The 18048-nt window shown below is 51.9% G+C and overlaps 1 protein-coding gene across 1 annotated transcript in view; it reads left to right on the top strand.

The window, feature by feature from the left end:
* The window catches only part of TAF4 (TATA-box binding protein associated factor 4), a 65060-nt gene that overhangs the window by 37997 nt on the left and 9015 nt on the right, over positions 1–18048 (top strand). The window contains 12 exon segments of the mRNA XM_061436989.1: positions 3–122; positions 2054–2173; positions 2925–3047; positions 4766–4855; positions 5392–5634; positions 8046–8193; positions 8542–8656; positions 9698–9867; positions 10166–10296; positions 11120–11245; positions 12089–12145; positions 12581–12700. Coding sequence (XP_061292973.1) covers positions 3–122; positions 2054–2173; positions 2925–3047; positions 4766–4855; positions 5392–5634; positions 8046–8193; positions 8542–8656; positions 9698–9867; positions 10166–10296; positions 11120–11245; positions 12089–12145; positions 12581–12700 — 1563 coding nt within the window.

Raw genomic sequence — 18048 nt, forward strand, 5'->3', positions numbered from 1 at the left:
AGGCACCCGGGACCCCCATTATTGCACGGCAGGTGACCCCAACGACCATAATCAAGCAGGTGTCTCAGGCCCAGACGACGGTACAGCCTAGTACCGCACTGCAGCGCTCGCCCGGGGTTCAGGTGAGCTGGGGGCTGGGTGGTGCCCACGATGCTGGGGTCAGGGGTAGGGCCTCACAAGTTTGGGTGCTGGATGCCAGGGTTCGGGATTTGGGGCAGGAGATGATTTGGAATAAAGTGCCTTTTCTCTGCCCACCAGCGCAGGGGAGGCCAGACTTCTCTAAAACTAGAGAGTTTAGCACCAGCCGCACTTCCAGAAGCCTCCCACTGTGCTGGAAGCGCAATTAAAAAAATGCCCCTACTGACACTTGACGGTGCGGTGTCCCTGAGGCAGGAACAGGCTGCAGCGTGCCTGTGTGCTGCACCGAGGAGGGCGTGTCCTCGCTGTGTGTGTGTTAGTGTGTAGCTCTCACAGTGCCCTCCCTGGTGGGTGCCGGCAGCGCGGCGTGGGGGCTTCTGGCCCTGATCCAGCTTGGCCTCCTCGCTCGCCTTGGTCTTCCTGCTTGCCCTGACCTTGTCCTCATCTGTCTCTTGGTGCCCGCAGCCGTGACACTGCTTTCAGAGCAGCTGGAGGAGCAGTTGGTCCCAAGTAGACGAGCTCGGTGGTCTCTTCCTGCTATAGGAGCTGCACGGCAGTGGCGCTTCCTGGGGTTGGGAGTCGTCTGACCAAGTTCAGCTTGGTTGGAGCGTCTTGAGCTTCAGTTGTAGAGAGAAGAGCCTTTTCTGAGAAGGTAGTGAAGTTCATAGTGAGCTTTTGCACCAGGCTTATCAGAACAGGTTCTGTCTGCCATCTCAGTATTAATCCAGGTGGAAGGTGTTTTTATGGGGCTAGTGGGAGCACGTGTGAGGGGAGCATTTTGATGGAAATGAAAACCTCCAAGAACTGGATGTGCCCTGGTTGTTTCTGATTGTCCAGAAGCAGCTCTGCTATGCCTACTGGTTGGTTCCTTCCCTTTTCTTTCTGAAGTTTTTTATTTGCTACTTTCTTGTTACAAAAGTAATAAGTGCTTAATGTTACAAGTGAAAGAAAACATCAATGATAAAGAAAGCCCACCATCTCTTCTGACTGACTTTTCTCCTGGGAAACCAGTGTTTACAGCCTGAGGTTGCAGATAGCTGTCTGCCCAGGGCCCCCCTGTCCCTTTGCCCCCCCATGAGCAGCGCTATCGGAGCACCTCCTGGAGCAGGCAGGCACCGGGACCTGCTTTGCTGAGAGCAGCCGCATGCGAGTCATGCTCAGGGTTATACTGCCCCCTGCCTTCCAAAGTCATAAGAAAGTTTGAGAAATTGGAGAAGTCTAGACTTTTACATTGGAAGAGTGCTAATTTACGATAGAGAAGCAGTGGACATTTGCACGATTGCTCACATGGGATTAGAACTCGCGAGAGTTTGACGAGCCCAGTTGTTGTTTGGTGTCTAGTTGTTCGTTTGTTTAAATGTATTTGTTGAACAAAGTCACCCCTCCCTCTCAGCACCGACTACATGGGGCCCCTGCCTGGTCAAAAACCATTTCCAGAGCGTTTCTGGATGTGACTCGCTTTGGGAGAGCAGAGAAGGGTGTTTTGGCAGCGGAGGGGAGCCCGGGACCCCAGTGAGTCCCAGTGCTGCCCTGGGACATACTGGCTCTCTTATCACCAGCCTCGCTGCACGAGCCAGGGGATGAGCTTTTCAGTTTCTCTGTTTTCATATTTTTTCCTTTTAACTTCTGAAATGTGATCTGGGTTGTTGTGAAAAGCTACTTGTCCTGGCCTCACTGGGACACTCTGGATTGGCTCCTGACGGCCAGGTTCCTTCTGGCCGCGGCTTTGCTTCTGTCAGTTTTTGCTGCAGGTGTGAAGGCCTGCTTCCTTGGTGCTCAGGATGGCAGCTCTCAGGGACACGGTCAGCCATGGGGCTGAAACGGTCCCTCAAGGTCGCGGGTCCTGTGGGGCCTGCCCCGTTGCAGGGAGTCTCACGAAGGCCATCTGTTTACCTCATGCTTTGGATTCTCGTAGCCTCAACTTGTTTTGGGTGGCACTGCTCAGACAACCTCACTTGGGACAGCGACAGCTGTTCAGACGGCGACACCTCAGCGGACGGTCCCAGGGGCCACCACCACCTCGACAGCTGCCACGGTGAGAGCCACCTCTCGGGAGCCACGGGGCTGTGTGTTGAGGTCATGCTGCCCCAGCGTGCACGTGGGGAGCCCTTGGAGTCTCCATGGCCCCGTACGTGACGGGGTCTGAGGGCAGTGGCCTCTGCAGGGCCGCAGGAAGGGCCCAGCATCCTGTATCAGGCTTTCGGGCTGTGGGAATGTCTGTGTGATGAAGCCCAGACCAGCTGCATCCAGGGATGACGGGGCCTGCACAGCAGTTGTAGCCTGCCGCAGCAGTGGCGGCGTCCTCCTCAAGTTTATTTCCAGCGATTTTCCTACATGCGGATGAATGTTTAAACCAGTGGGATTGTGCTCTGTTTGTGATTTAAAACTTTTTCATGCTTCTTTGCTGAGTGTTTTTCAGCATCTTTTTTAGTAGCTGTGTCATGATTCTGTTCCTTTTATTGTGCACTTAGGTATCGGTTTTTCTTTACGATAAGAAACATCACAGTGAATGTCTTGTAGATTGTCTTTTTGCATTTATCAGTTACATTTCTCAAAGAGTTGCTGGGCTGAGTGAGCTGTGAATTTGATCTGTGCCTTGGGAGCACATGTTTTGGCTTATACTCCCATCATCAGGCGATGAGAGTAACTGCATTTTCCCGAAAGACATTTTAGAGAAGAAATACACATTTCTTGTATGATACACAGCATCTTAGTTAGACCAAAGGCTATGATAACAGTCTGCTTTGTAAGAGTTTTTCACTTATACCTTCTTAATTTCTATCCAGGAAACTATGGAAAACGTGAAGAAATGTAAAAATTTTTTATCTACGTTAATAAAACTGGCTTCGTCTGGTAAACAGTCTACAGAGACGGCTGCTAACGTGAAAGAACTGGTACAGAATCTGCTGGTAAGAGTCCACACGCCGGCCCCTGCCTTAGAGCGCAGTACTTGGCTATGCCAGCCCGCACGCCGGCCCCTGCCTTAGAGCACAGTACTTGGCTACCGGGGGTGGCGGCTGCAGTCTACCGGGGTGGGGGCGGCGGCTGCAGTCTGGGCCCCTCTCCCCTTGCCCTGACGCTCTCACCCCTGGCTTCTCGGAGCCTCGCAGCTGGACAGCTCTCCCAGCATCTCCTTTTCCACATCAGTCGCTTGGCATGCTGGCCACACAGGACTGATGTGAATTCACCAAAGAGATGGTGGGTGTTTTAAGGGCTTTCCCTCTCATTCCTCCACGTCTTCCACGGAGGATTTTGAGTGACACGGAAGTGGAAGGGAGAGTGACGAGCCCTTGTGGGCCAGCTGAAGGCTTCATAGGCCCTGAGTTCTTACCTACCTGGCTTTCCGTCTACTGTGCCGTGTTGCTGCCACAGACCCTCTCCAGTCTCTAGGTATCAAGCCCCGATTCCTGGACATAACCTGGGAACCTGGGGATCCTCGCAGCCCCCAGGCTTCTGGAAGCTGAGTCCAGTGTCACCTGCAGGGCTTGGTCGGTCGTCAGGTTCACTTCTGGCTGTTGCCTCTGTGTCGCTGTTAGCCTGGGGTCCCCTGCTTCCCGCTCTTTCCTTGCTCTCAGTTTCTTTGTCCAGGAAGCCTGGTGGTTTAGCACACGGGCTGATGGCCATTTCTGTCCTGCTGCTGCTGGGTTTGTCAGCACTGACCCTCCGCTTGCAGCCTCTCTTCCATGCCACGGGCTGTAGCTGGAGGGGAGCTGCCCCTGTGCTGGACACGTGGGTTTGGGGCTGGAAAGGAGTGAAGTTGCGCTCTCACAGCAGAAATGATCACTTCAGACGCGCCTTAAATATTTTCAGGAAACTAAGAGATTGAAAAACAATCTCACCTGAGAGGAACAAGAACTCCCAGGTTTTTATTTGTTTCAGTTACAGTTTACCTTTTAATGAACATTTGTAGTAAAATACACGCTGTTCTTTCTTCCCACGGCCCCTTGTCTGCAGCCCCTCCTGGGACTGGAAGCACAGGCTCATCTCACCATCTCTCTCACTTCCCAGAAGAGCCGAGCGCTATCCCCCTGTGCTGTGCCCTTCTCAGGGTTCTGGGACCCCCGTCCTGCCCTCTTTGCAGCCCTGACTGCTCCCTCCTTGACTTGGGCCCAGCAGCCCCGGGCTTGGAGGCTGGTGGGAGGTGACCCCACGTGAGAGGGTGCAGGTAGGCACCTTGTCTCATAGGACTCCTGGGTGTGGGCAGAGCCAGCTGGGTCAGTGCTCACGCCTCCAGGGCACCTGTGCTGCCCCGTCCCTGCCCACCTCTGGTCCTCCCGGGCTCATGCCCGCTTGCTGTGGCCCCTCTCATCTGGGCATGTGCTTCTCTCTGTGGCACCCCAGCTGCTCTGGGGTCTCAGTGTAGCTGTGGTTTCTCCAGGGAAGGGTGTCCCTGGCCTGCCTTACCTTCTGACTTGGTCTCAAGGGTACTTTTAGGCTTGTCTTTCTCCTGGCAGAATGCCTGATGTGCGGTGGTAGTAAGAAAGTTGAGGAGAGGTACAGTGAGCCCACAGCCTGGAGGGAGGAATAACTGTTTGTAAAACTCGAGACCTGGAGAAATACTGAATAAAGATACATGTGTGCAGACTTGTATTCACAGAGGAATTTTAATGTGAATTTTGTCTTTAAGGATGGAAAAATCGAAGCAGAAGATTTCACTAGTAGGTTATACCGAGAACTTAACTCTTCACCTCAACCTTACCTTGTGCCTTTCCTGAAGGTAATCCGAAGCCCGCTGCGAGCGCCCAGTGTTGGCTGGGGCGGGGCGGGCTCCTCTGGGGAGGGTGGACTTGCCGGTTGTCACCGGTGCATTTGCAGCTTTCAAGCCCCTGAGACAGACTGTTAAGTGTTCTCTTTGGAGGCTTTGCTGTAAGTTTCGAGACCCCCACTGCTGGGACCACAGTGTCGTGTTACACCTGAGGATCCAGAAGGGCCCTGTCCCCTTAGAGGGTGGCCCGTGTGCCCAAGGCTGAAGGGGCCGTACTGCTGGGAGGCAGGTGTCACTCAGACGCCTCTGCTGCCCTAATGCGCTTTAACCGCCTGTCAGAAATGCCGCTTCTGGTTGGTGTTTAAACGTTTCCAGCCAGTTCTCACTGAGGGTGACCCTGCCCAGCGGCAGTGACAGTGTGGGGTGCTGACACTTGGGTCCCTTGAAGCCCCACACCGACGCTGGGGCGTATTCTCAGGGTCATGTGTTTTTGGGTCAGAAGAAGGGGTAGTGCTGCCAGCCGACCCCATGTCTGTCTTTCCGCCCAGAGGAGCTTGCCCGCTTTGAGACAGCTGACCCCCGACTCCGCGGCCTTCATCCAGCAGAGCCAGCAGCAGCCACCGGCCTCACAGGCCACCACTGCACTCACCGCCGTGGTGCTCAGTGGCTCGGTCCAGCGCACGGCCGGGAAGACGGCGGCCACCGTGACCAGCGCCCTCCAGCCCCCTGTCATCAGCCTCACGCAGCCCACACAGGTGGGCGTCGGCAAGCAGGGGCAGCCCACACCGCTGGTATGAAGGCCGAGCCTTGCCCTGCTCCCCACCTGCCCACCTGCCTGTGGCCCAGAGAAACTGGCAGGGGGAGTTTGGGGTGTTAAGTCCTGAGTAGTGAACTGTCAGGTTGAGATGAGGGCCCTGCAGGTTCGTAGTTTATTTCTCAGTAAAGCAAAGTAAGCCTGTCGGCTTCTACCCTCAGGCACGTCCATTATCTGTACGACGGTTCAGAGTGTCCCTGGGTTAAGTGGACACAGCGTGTGTGTGGTGCATCTCAGCCGGGCGTTGTCTTCAATCAGGAGCCACGGCCCAAACACATGGAACCAACGCAAGTGCTGAGCGTTGGGCACGTCAGTTTTCATGGCTTAGGACCCAGCTCTGCAGCCGTGGTTTGGGGCCTTGAGCTTCCCAGGTGTGCAGCTGCTGATGGTGGATTGGCACTGATCCGGGTGGTGTGGTGTGGTTCCGATCCAGGTTCTGGTTGTGCAGCTGTGGAGAAGGCATCTCTGCTGGAAAGAGTGAGGTTTGAACCTGCTCCAGCGGGCAGGTGGAGTTCGCCAAGCATAGAAAGGCAGTTGCTGGTTTTTTTTGCCCCTCTAATTTCAAAGGGGTTTTGTTCCTAAGTTGCGTGTGTGTGCTCAGTCGTGTCCAACTCGTGACCCCATGGACTGTAGCCCTCCAGGCTGCTCTGTCGATGGGGATTTCTGGGCAAGAATACTGGAGTGGGTTGCCATTTACTTCTCTAGGGGATCTTCCTGACCTAGGGATTGAACCTGTGTCTCCTGGGCTGAAGACAGATTCTTTACCGCCGAGTCACCTGGGAAGGTCCTTTGTTCCTGCTGTTGTTTATCCGTTGCTCAGTGGTATCCAACTCTTTGCCACTCCATGCACTGCTGCATGCCAGGCTTCTCTGTCCTTCAGCATCTCCCAGAGCTTGCTCAAATTCATGTCCATCGAGTCAGTGATGCCATTCAACCATCTCGTCCTCTGTTGTCCCCTTCTTCTGCCTTCAACCTTTCCCAGCATCAGGGTCTTTCCCACTGAGTCGTCTCTTCACATCAGGTAGCCATAGTATTGGAGCTTCAGCTTCAGCATCAGTCCTTCCAATGAATATTCAGGATTGATTTCCTTTAGGATCGACTGATTTGATCTCCTTGCAGTCCAGGGAACTCTCAAGAGTCTTCTCCAATACCACAGTTCAAAAGCATCAATTCTTCGGCGCTCAGCCTTCTTTATGGTCCAACTCTCACATCCGTACACGACTCCTGGAAAAACTAGCTTTGACTATATGGACCTTTGTCGGCAAAGTGTGATGTCTTTGTTTTTTAATACATTGTCTAGGTTTGTCATAGCTTTTTTTCCCGAGGAGCAAGCGTCTTTTCATTTCATGGCTGTCATCATTGTCTGCGGTGATTTTGGAGCCCAAGAAAAGAAAATATGGCACTTTCCCCCCATCTATTGGCCACGAAGTGATGGGACCAGATGCCATGATCTTAGATTTTTTGAATGTTCCTATAGACAGTTAAGAAATTTAATCAAACAATGCAGGTCTTTGTGTTACTTTCGTAGGTTGTAGAGTATGTATTTTATGATAACGCCCAAGTGATACTCAGGTGGTCATCAGAGTCATGAGGGGAGTGCTGGTCTCTCACCTGCTCAAGTTGAAATCTGTGTTTATTTCTGCCTTCATTGGTGGTGACGAAGATGGGCTCCACAGAGATGGAGAAGTGTCTGCTGGCCACGGCTGGGGCCAGTGTGCCTTGAGCCAGTGTGCCAGTGTGAGGACAGGGCTCCCTGCGCCCCTCCCCAAGGGTAGGGCTCTGCCTTGGTCCTGCTTCATTGCAGCAGAAGGACGAGACACAGAGTCAGGCCCTGCAATCATCGCCTGCTGTCCCTGAAGCCTGTGGGGACAGGAAACCCTGAGGCTTTTCCCTGAGCTTGTGCCAGAACGTGGCCTGAACCTCCGGGGGCCGTCGTGCATCTGTTCTTCCGGACGGCATGAATTTCCACAGGATTTATTGCAGAGATAACGTGGTCTAGGGCACCCCCCCAGCCCCCTCCTTGAGTGCCTGTAGCACAGGGCAAGCCCCCAGGTGACTGTTGTAAAACTCAGAAACTGGGTTTTGAGCATCTGGCCTGAGGCTGTGGTGGGTGTGAGGTGGCCCTGGCACCCATGCTGGCATCTGGGGAGAAGCCGCTTGTTCCTGCTGGTTCAGGAGCTCTCTGGACCCTGTCCCTGGGTGCTGACCTCAGGGCCCCATGTGCGGCTCTGCTCCAGGAGCTCGAGCTGGTGTGGAGGCACTAGACCTGGGGCACCATCCAGCCTGCCCGGTCCTTTGGGATGGCTGGGACCCTGCCCTGGGGACGGGTGCCAGCAGCCCCTTTCGGGGTGGGGGTGTGTGCTCATGCGCCCCACGGGCTCTCCCCAGGTGATCCAGCCGCCGCCCAAGCCTGGGGCGCTGATCCGGCCGCCGCAGGTGACACTGACGCAGACGCCCATGGTCGCGCTCCGGCAGCCCCACAACCGCATCGTGCTCACCACGCCCCAGCAGATCCAGCTGAACCAGCTGCAGCCAGGTGAGTGCCTGACCCTGTCCGCGTGGTCCTCGTCACTGTGGGACTCATAGCTCAAGCTTGGCTGCTTCACTGTGCCCTTCAGTCCCCACCCTGGCAGCATGGTTTTTAGAGGACTGGATTCCTTACCAGCAGTCATTCTTACACCTCAGAAAGTTTGATGAAATGCAGGAAAATAAGCACTTGAGAGAGGCTGCCTGCACTTTTACTCTAGTTTAGAGTTAGTAACGTGGTGTTTCTTACTGTTTAGGAATCTTCCTCGTGGCGGGTTGTGGGTAACGGCCTCCCTCGGCCCACCCAGCCCTGGCACGAGTCTGTGCAGGGGGTACACCCTTGTCTCTTGCTCTGCAGTCCCTGTGGTGAAACCTGCTGTGTTACCTGGAACCAAAGCTCTTTCTACTGTCTCCGCACAAGCTGCTGCTGCACAGAAAAATAAACTCAAGGAGCCTGGGGGAGGCTCGTTTCGGTAAGGAGTGTGTACAAGAGGCGCCAGAGGGAAGGCCACGTGGGTGCCGGCCTGTGCCTAGGAGCGAGCGCTCCTTGGCACCTTTTGACGCTGCGTCCCCTCCACGCTCAGCTCTGATCTCCATTTGTGTGTTTTCCCACTAAGCAACTCGGGGAGGTTTGCTGCAGACACAGGGTGGGAAGGCAAGCCAGCTGACTCTGTGCAAGCTGGCAGGAGGTTTGTTTCTGAGATATGATGGCTCAGCCTTCTGAGTGCATCATGGTCCTCATAGAGGACGCGTCCCATGTCCTTCCATCAGTTTCAGAGCCTTTAGAGGTTCTGTGCTCTGGTCTCTTGACGGGCAGCTGGTCTGAGTGTTGCCCTAGGAATGGCTGCGGTATCTCCTCTGGTTTCAGTCCAGAGGTCGTGAAGTGTGCACATGTTGGGGGCCCGTTGGTCCTTCCCTTCACAGATGCTCCGGCCCCAAAACGGTTTAGGGAGCAGGCCTGGTGTTGGCAGCACTGGGAGCCTTCGGGGCCCACATCAGAGCTGGGCTCCAGGCAGGGCGAGGAGGTGGGGGCCGGGCAGGGTGGGAAGGATGCTCACAAGGGTGAGGGAGGTTGTGGAGGTGGGAGACACGTCCACCGGCGGGTCAGAGAGGAAAGAAACGAGGGCTCCCAGAGGCCACGATTCCTTCTGCAGGTGAGGGAGCCAGATATGCAGAGCAAGTCAACCAGATGGGCCTGGTGGGGTTGAGTCCTGGCTGAACACTCAGGTGACAGCTCTGGGAAAGCCATGACTGGGGCTGCCTGCCTACCCTGGGGGCCTGGGACCAGTGACACACAATGGCAGCAGCATGCCCAGTGCCCAGGTCTTGTTGTCTAGAACCAATTCTTCCACAGTGACCAGATGCTTTGCGAGGCTGCAGGTTCCAGGCGAGGGTCAGGAGGATGCAGGATAAGTTAGTGCCTTTCCAGTGGTTAGAAAGCCCTGCTTGAGGGTCAGAGTTCGCAGAGTTTTACCCCTCATTGAGTTAGAGTCGCCGCCTCTTGTTTCCTGAAGGGATGATGATGACATCAATGATGTAGCGTCCATGGCTGGAGTGAACCTGTCAGAAGAAAGCGCGAGGATATTGGCCACAAACTCTGAGTTGGTGGGCACCCTGACAAGGTCCTGCAAAGACGAGACCTTCCTACTCCCAGCACCTCTGCAGAGAAGGATATTAGAAATAGGTACAGCCCTGGGATGTTGGGCCCTCCATGTGGGCTTGGCGTGGACCACAGCTGCATGCTCAGTGTGGAACTGTCCTGGGCTGGGGGACACACCTTGTTCCTGGTCACCTGTTTTGCCAGGACTGTGCTTTCCATGGGGTTGACAGTGGTGGTCTCAGGGAAGCAGGTGTAGACCCCCTCCCCTGCGGGCCTGCCTGGGGTGCCCTCGGGTCGCACAAAGCCATAACCAGTGAATAAGAGGAAGACAGTGAAGGGAAGAACAGAGCTCCAGTGATGGTAAAGTGCTGCCTGTCCCCAGGGAAGAAACACGGCATCACGGAGTTGCACCCAGACGTGGTGAGTTATGTGTCACATGCCACGCAGCAGAGGCTGCAGAACTTGGTGGAGAAGATATCGGAGACGGCCCAGCAGAAGAACTTCTCTTACAAGGTAACTGCCATTTCCCTGGGGGACACTCCCTGTCGTCCCTCCCTGGGGGAGGGTGCAGAGGTAGGCAGCCACGTGTCTAGCCTGTTTGGAGTTTTCCCAGAACTGGATTTGGGGAAGAGGCTATTGCTTTCAGCCCCATGGCGCCCTTGGGTGCCGTCCGCCTGGCTGGGGAGCAGGATCCCGAGGGGACCTGGCCTCTGGGTTAAGAGCTGATCTGCTGGTCCAGGCAGGGGCCTCTTCAGCTCTGCAGTGGGTGGAGCCTTCCTACCCATTCTCCCCACTCCCCTGGAGTCCTTGCACCTGAGGCCCCAGCTGTCCCTGCAGACCCGAGGGGGTCCTGCCCTCCTGTGACTTGGAGCAGCACTCCGTTTTGTTCTGTGAAGGGCCTCTTTCAGGGCACCATGGAGCAGCCAGGTGCTTGCCGAGCCCTACCAGGCACTGCCTTCAGAGCAGCATTTGGAATAAAAGCATGTAGCCGTTTGCTTTAAAAAAAAGTTTTTTTATGTTGCTATAAAACTTTTAGCTGTCACTTAAAAAAAATCAAATGATGTTCAGTCCTGGATTTTGGCACCAAAAAAAAAAAAAATCAAGTGATGCTAAAGTGTATAAAATGGAAACTTCCCCGTGAGCCCCAAGGAGACTCACCTGCGACGGCATGTGAGCGTCCAGAGCACTTATCAGATGTGGAGCTGGGAGGTGGAGGGGGGACGTTGGAGTCTGCGCACTAGCCTGGGGATTGGGCTGAGGGAGGCCGGAAGCGGTACGCCGACTGTCTGGCTGGGCTCCCAAGTTTATCACAAACAGTGTTTTCACTTTTTTGTAGGATGATGACAGATACGAACAGGCAAGTGATGTCCGGGCTCAGCTCAAATTTTTTGAACAGCTTGATCAAATTGAAAAACAGAGAAAAGACGAACAGGAAAGAGAGATCTTAATGCGGGCAGCAAAGGCAAGTGCTTGTGGGTCACTCAGCTTTCCCATCTCCATCTGAGTGCTCACACACAGGCTCTGGGTGTCTGGGAGCCGGAGTGCTCACACACACGCTCGGGGTGTCCGGGAGCCAGAGCGCTCACATACATGCTCGGGGTGTCCGGGAGCCGGAGTGCTCACACACACATTCGGGGTGTCCGGGAGCTGGAGCGCTCACACACACGTTCGGGGTGTCTAGTAGCCTGAGTGCTCACACACACACTCTGGGTGTCTGGGAGTCGGAGTGCTCACACACACGTTCGGGGTGTCCAGTAGCCCAAGCGCTCACACACACGCTCGGGGTGTCTGGGAGCCAGAGTGCTCACACACACATTCGGGGTGTCCAGGAGCTGCAGCGCTCACACACACGTTTGGGGTGTCCAGGAGCCCGAGCACTCATACACATACTTGGGGTGTCCAGGAGCCCGAGCAGTATTTGGGGGTGACCTCATGACACGGTGCATGGGGCGGAGAGCATTCGAACAGCAGCGGTTACTCACTGTGGGCAGGTCCCTAGCTGAGCGGAGCCCTGTGGGCTGCCTGCACGCACATCCTTGTGTCATATCACATCAGATTCTGCAGTTGGCAGACCTGCCACAGGCCACACCATGGTTCTTCTGTCCAAGTGGTATTGATTTTCTCAAAAATGTTTGTTTTTTGTGATGATAAATTTTCATCTTTTGGCTAGAAGCATTTAAAAAATTTGATGTTTTCTGTTGTAAGACTTAGATTTTGTTATGTCACAAATAAGGTAACGTGTTTGTCGGATGAGAAATGTTTAGGTCATAACTTATTTTTCTTTTTTACCTGTTTGAAAAAATAGTCTCGATCCAGACAAGAAGATCCAGAACAGTTAAGGTTGAAACAGAAGGCAAAGGAGGTAAGCTTTTCTAGTCCAAGAACCTGCACGGCACACTGGAAAGTGTGTGTGTTCAGCCTGAGCGCTGATGGGTGAGAGAGGCTGAGGAAGTGATGGTGTGCCTGCAGTGGCCTCCACGTAGCGGCCAACACCTCTCCAGGTGTTTGCCTGTGCAAACCGTTTGTGTCCTGCTTTTACATTTCATGGTAATTTCTCATTTGGGGCATCTGATCTCCGTACTCTCAAAATTTGCTCATGTTTTCTGAGCTTTAAAAAAATGTTTTTATTATTGCTTTACTACTTTTATGATTGTAAACTATACTTCCTGTTTAAAAAAAAAGTCAAACTAAAAGTTTAGAAAAATTTGGAAAACCCTTTGGTGTCTGTGTATTACTTTTGTAGTAAGAAAAAAAAGATGCATGAAATGACAGTCTCTGTTTGCTTTTCAAAACAAAGATGCAGCAACAAGAACTGGCACAGATGAGGCAGCGAGATGCCAACCTCACAGCACTAGCCGCCATCGGGCCCCGGAAAAAGAGGAAAGTGGACTCCCCGGGACCGGGATCGGGACCAGAGGTACCGCTCGGATGCAGGGACAGGGGCTGGAGGGCCTCGGGCGTCGGCCTCCCGCTCACCCTCCAGGGAGTCGGGCTTTCGCACCATTTACATGTTGTCTCACCGCCCTCAGAATACGTTTTACATTCGATGCTTTATATCAAATCAACCTATTTGTGGATGTCACTTGAGCCATCCCTTTGCAGGAGGAGGTTTGATCTCTGTAGCTTATACAGTGAGGTTTAGGCTGACTTTGGAGGCCATGCGGGGCATTCAGTCAGCAGAGTGACCTTCCTTGAGGTGACTGTCCTCATTGAGTGTGGACATGAGGTGAGCCCAGATCCCAGCACAAGGAAAGCTGTGGCCTGGTTCTGCTTGTCCACATTTTGTTAGTTCCCTGTTGTGCTTGCTCTTGTATCTTTATATATGATTACAAATCCTCCTTTAAAGTATCGTGATTTTTTTTCTTTAAACTGCCAGTTGTGAATCTCAGGGAGAAAGAGAACATTGTCTTTTATATTTCCTTGCTGATTTGCCATTTCTGATGTTTTGTGCCCCTCCCTGAGCTCCGGGTCTCCATCGGCAGGATTGCTCTTGGGCTCGAAGGACAGCATTTAGGGTTGCTGGTAGTGCAGTCTACGTGGTGATGGGGTCTTTTCAGCTTTTGTTTACTCGAAAGTGGTTGAATTTCCTCCTCAAAATTTTGAATGAAATTTTCCCTGAGTAGTCACAGTTTTTTTCTTTCAGCTCTGTTTTTTCTAAAGTTAATTTCTGTCACCTTCTTGAATAGGCCAAGCAAATCCAGATACGTATAACTAAATTTAGTAGAATGACAGACGAACAGGGAAAGCGATTCTAAGAATTTTAGCTACTTTACATTTCCCTATCTCCTGAGGCCTAGTTTAGTGCTGGTCTCTCTCTCTTTTCTGAGGGAGCTCCTATTCTCATTTAGTCGTGTTGTCTTGCTCCAGCTCACAAAGAAGATGGGAGGTGTTCCAGTGTGCTCTGCAGAATTACAGAGCTCCTGTTCTTTCTTAGAGCTGAACACAGCCATGAACGTGTGACCGTCTGCACCCTGAAGGAAGTTGTTGCGTAGTATTCAGGGCTCCACTGTGATGTCGATCCTTGTTTCCTGTTAGTCATGAGTTTCAAGATGACTGTCTTGCTTCTTAGGAGTTTGTCGTCTTTGTTTGTTTAGACTTGGTTCTCTTGACCTCTGCTGGGGCTTCTCTGAGCTTCTTCGGTTGGTAGGTCACGGTTTCTCCTCAAATTTGCAGCACTTTTGCCTTTACTTCCTCAAACCTTTCTCTGTTTCAGTCTTTTCCTGTGGGGTTTCCCAGGTATACCTCTGTTAGTTCTCTTGATATTGCCCTGTGGGTCTCTTGAGTCTGTACCTGTTTTTCTGTAATCACTTTCTTTGTTCGAGACTGGATAATCTCTACTGATCTATCTTCAGATTCTCTATCATCTTGCTTGTCCAGTGAAGTTTTCCTTTGTTGACATATTTGCAGCTCTGGGATTTCTGCCTAGGTCTTTTTTTTTTTTAATCATTGCTAATTCTTTGCTGAGATTTCCCTGTCTGCTCCTTATTGAAGCCAGATTTTCCCATCATTCTTGGAACCTCTTTGTAAAAGCTGCTCTGATGGTTGGTCAAATCCAACATCTGGGTCATCTTGACTCAATCTCTGTTGACTGCTCTTCCCTGCAAGTGTGGTAACAGCTTCCTGTCTCTCTGCATGTCTAGTCATTGTCACTTATATGCTGGACGTTGTGAACGATATATCATCATCCTCTGAAGAGTGTCAATGCTTGTTTAAGTTCAGCAACCGGCTGCTCATCTTGAACATGTGTGTTTGTGTCTTGCTTTGGCGTTCAGTAGGGTCTGTGGGAATCCCACCCAGCGGGGCTCAGTCGGCACATTTGCCTTCCCTGTGAGGTCAGGATGGGTCTTGCATGGGGTATGATCCTTACTCCTAGGAAAGGCCTTGGGCTTTTGGCTGGACATCGGGAATGAGGACGTAGGGTGGGCTGTACTCGGGCAAGGACGGTCACTCGCGTGTGTTTTGGTTACGTCACATGGCTGTTTCATGGTAGTCTTAGTTCCATAAGTAACTTGATGGTTAATACTGACTAGTCTGTGGGGATATCTGTTTAGTCATTTGACTTTCCAAATCTTATTCTCTGTTGGATTCTTTTGGGATGTTTCCTGGGGGCTGAGTTCCCCAGATTTGTGCACATTGACGACAGTTTTGATAGCTATAAAATCCTTGGCTCACATGTTCTTTGCTTGAGACTCTTCCTTGAGTAAGTAGTTACATTAGATATTTTCTCCTGGTGTAAAAGGTTTGCTGTCTGTCTGATGACTGTCTGATTTTATTTCTCTTGTGTTTCATATGTTCTTTCTGCCCGAAGTTGCCCACAGAATTCTTTTCCCTTAAAGCCAAGCATTTTACCTGGAATCGGCTGTTTTTAGGTTGTTGTTCTTGGGGAGAGGTTGTGTTCGTTCAACATGCAGTTTGAATGTTTTTGTATTCAGGAACATTTTCTTGAATGTTTTTTTTGTTTTTGTTTTCGTCTTCAGATATTCCTGTTATTCATATGTTGTATCTTTCGTATCTACTGTCAGTATTTGCCTGTTCTCTTATATCCTTTTCATCTCTCTTTTAAAAAGTTTGGTGCTTTTTATCATCCTCACTGTCTTCTTTCTTCCTTACTTGTTTTATTTGCTCCTGTGCTCTTTTTTAGTGTAGTCTTCATTTCTCAACTGAAATTCTCTTTTGTTTCTAGTTTTTCCTTGACTTTGTCAGCTCATTTTCCAAGTTTTGCTAATCCTGATTTATGTTGTTCTTCACGCATTTTATCATTTTCTCAGTGTCTCTGTTTGGAAATAGACATGATAGTTTTGATCTCTTCTTGATTGTGTCTCTGGTGTTTTCCATTATCTCTCTGGGTGGTGTTCTGCTCCTTATTCTCATTTTTCCTTAGGGCAGCTTGTCTGGGGTTCAGCCTTTTCGTGGTTCACTTTTATGTGAACCGTGTGGTCTTAAACCTTCAGGAGGAGGCAGTTTGAAGATGTGCTGGCTTCACTGAGCTCCTCTTCCATAGTTTCCACATGGTGACCCGTGTGCTGTCTGTGATTCTTGGCTCTGCCCCTCTCGACTCTTAGCTGGACCTTTTTGTCTCCTCTGTCCTGTCCTGCTCAGCTTCAGAGGAGTACGCTCCTCTCGTGTGGGCCCCTGGCTGGTCACAGGCAGAGCTCCTGGTGGCAAGGCCACAGTCAGAGTACCAGCCCGGTCTAGTGGCCGCTCTCAGGTGAACCTGCCCTTCTTCTTGGTGAAGACCCCGAGGGTTTGAGACCTCAAAGGTGCCCGGCAGCTTTCCGCGCATAGTTTTGAGGTAGTCTCCAGGCTTGTGGCTGCTTGCAGCTCGTCTCCACTGGTTTTGTTCTATGTGTTGCCTGCTGGCGTTTGGTTTTGCTTCCTAGCTGCTCTGGGTTTTCTTTGGCCTTTGGGAAGATTAAGAACCTCTGATGCCGCTGGCACCGTCTTTCCAGAAAATATTGATTAACGTTTTTCAACATGTTTTCTTTTAATTTATAATAGTTTCAAATCTTTAGAAAAGTTGAAAGAGCAGGGTGAGAATCTCCATATCCAGATCCTCGGTTCTGAACACTTAGCACCTCTATTTCAGCACCTCTTCTTTACACACGCAGTGTGCCTATGCACTTGTGTGTTATACATGATGTGTACAAAATCTTTTCCCGACGGATATCCATCACCCCTAAAATGCTGATGATGCTGGACATGCTCTTAGGTTACCGCTGCACCCGCCTCCCCCCCGCAATCAGGACATCACACCCCGATGGCCCAGGCTCCCAGACCTGCTTGCACTTCACCACCTGTCCAGGGTGTGTGCAGTGTCCAGCTGGCACGTGCTGTGAGCCTGTGCCTGATGCCTGCATTCCTGACAGTGTTAGAGAGGACAGGCTTCTTGTTCTGTTGGGCGATCCTCAATGTCATTAGGCCGACAGTATGGACTTCTTGCTGCTAGTGACCTTAGCCTTGATTACCTGACTGAGCGCTTGGTTAAGAAAGCAGCCTTCCCCACTGTGTAGTTGTCTAGTCCCTTGGTGTTTATTAGTGTTGTGTGAGGAGGGGTCCAGGGTCATGCACTGCTCTGTCCCTGTCACCCCTCCCCTGGCCTCAGCACCCACGCATGGCTCCCACTGCGTCAGGACCTCCAGGGTAGGGGCCAGGCTGTGGCGCTGCGTCCATCATGCCCCCACATTTACTGGTTGCCTTCTGCTGTGAAGAAGAGCCTCCCTCCCACCCTCCTCCATCCATCCATCCACTCATCACCGTGTGTGGACACATGGATCCTGCTGTGTTCAGGGGGTGTAATCAATGCTCTCGTTGTTTCTAGATTGATCAGTGGAAGCTTCTTCGAGCTGGTTCTATATCCTTTTGAAACGTTTCCCTCAACCTGTAAGCATGAGAGGTGTCCGGGTGCCTCCCCTGCCCTCCCCCACATGGCACCTGGGAGCTTCCCTGCAGTGGAGGGTGATATTTGGAGACCAGTGTCTGAGCACTGTGCGTGCTGGTCGCCACGGGGTCCCTGCCCCAGGCCCCGGAGGCCCCAGCACTCAGTCTGGAACGTGTGTTTGTGCACAGTTGTGTGCGTGTGTGCGCCTCTCTGTATCTAGAATGACCCTACACATTCCAGTGGGTCCTGAAATTCTAGTCTAGGACCTCAGGGCTTCTTCCAGTCTCCTCCCCTTCCTTCCTTAGGAGTCCCTTCACAGGCAGTGAGACATCAAGTTCCCATTCGTCTCAGAATATTTGGTTCTTTTTTGTTTTTGCTCAGTGTAACCAATCCCACAACCACTCTGGCCGCTGGGGTCCCTGTGCTGGGAGGTGAGGGCCTAGGGGAAGGGCATGTTGATCAAGTTCTGTCTTAGGCATTGAAATATCTACAAAGTAGAGACTAGCGGGGAGGGTGTGGGTGTGGGGAGGAGAGTGGAGTTGGGGGGGATAGAGCACCTCAAGGAGACAGTGGAGACACGTCACTGAAAGCCTGGGGGCGTGGTTTCATGTATTGTGGGTGTGCCTGATTTTGGACTTTTGGAAAAGTGAGTTTTGTGTGTGATAACGAACACAAAATCTGGAACTTAAAAAAGTCTTTCAGGTGCTTTTCTTCATCAGAGATAAGGCTTAATTTTTTTTTTTAGTTTAGGACTATATCCTTAAGGGTATGTCTTAAGAACTTTTATTATGAGCCAATTTTAGACTTGCAGAAAAGTTACATAAAGAGTAGAGTTTCTGTGTACCCCTTACTCAGCTTCCTGATGTGAAGTGGTGCTGTGATAACTG

This window comes from Bos javanicus, chromosome 13, assembly GCF_032452875.1.
Source record: "Bos javanicus breed banteng chromosome 13, ARS-OSU_banteng_1.0, whole genome shotgun sequence".
NCBI lineage: Eukaryota > Metazoa > Chordata > Mammalia > Artiodactyla > Bovidae > Bos > Bos javanicus.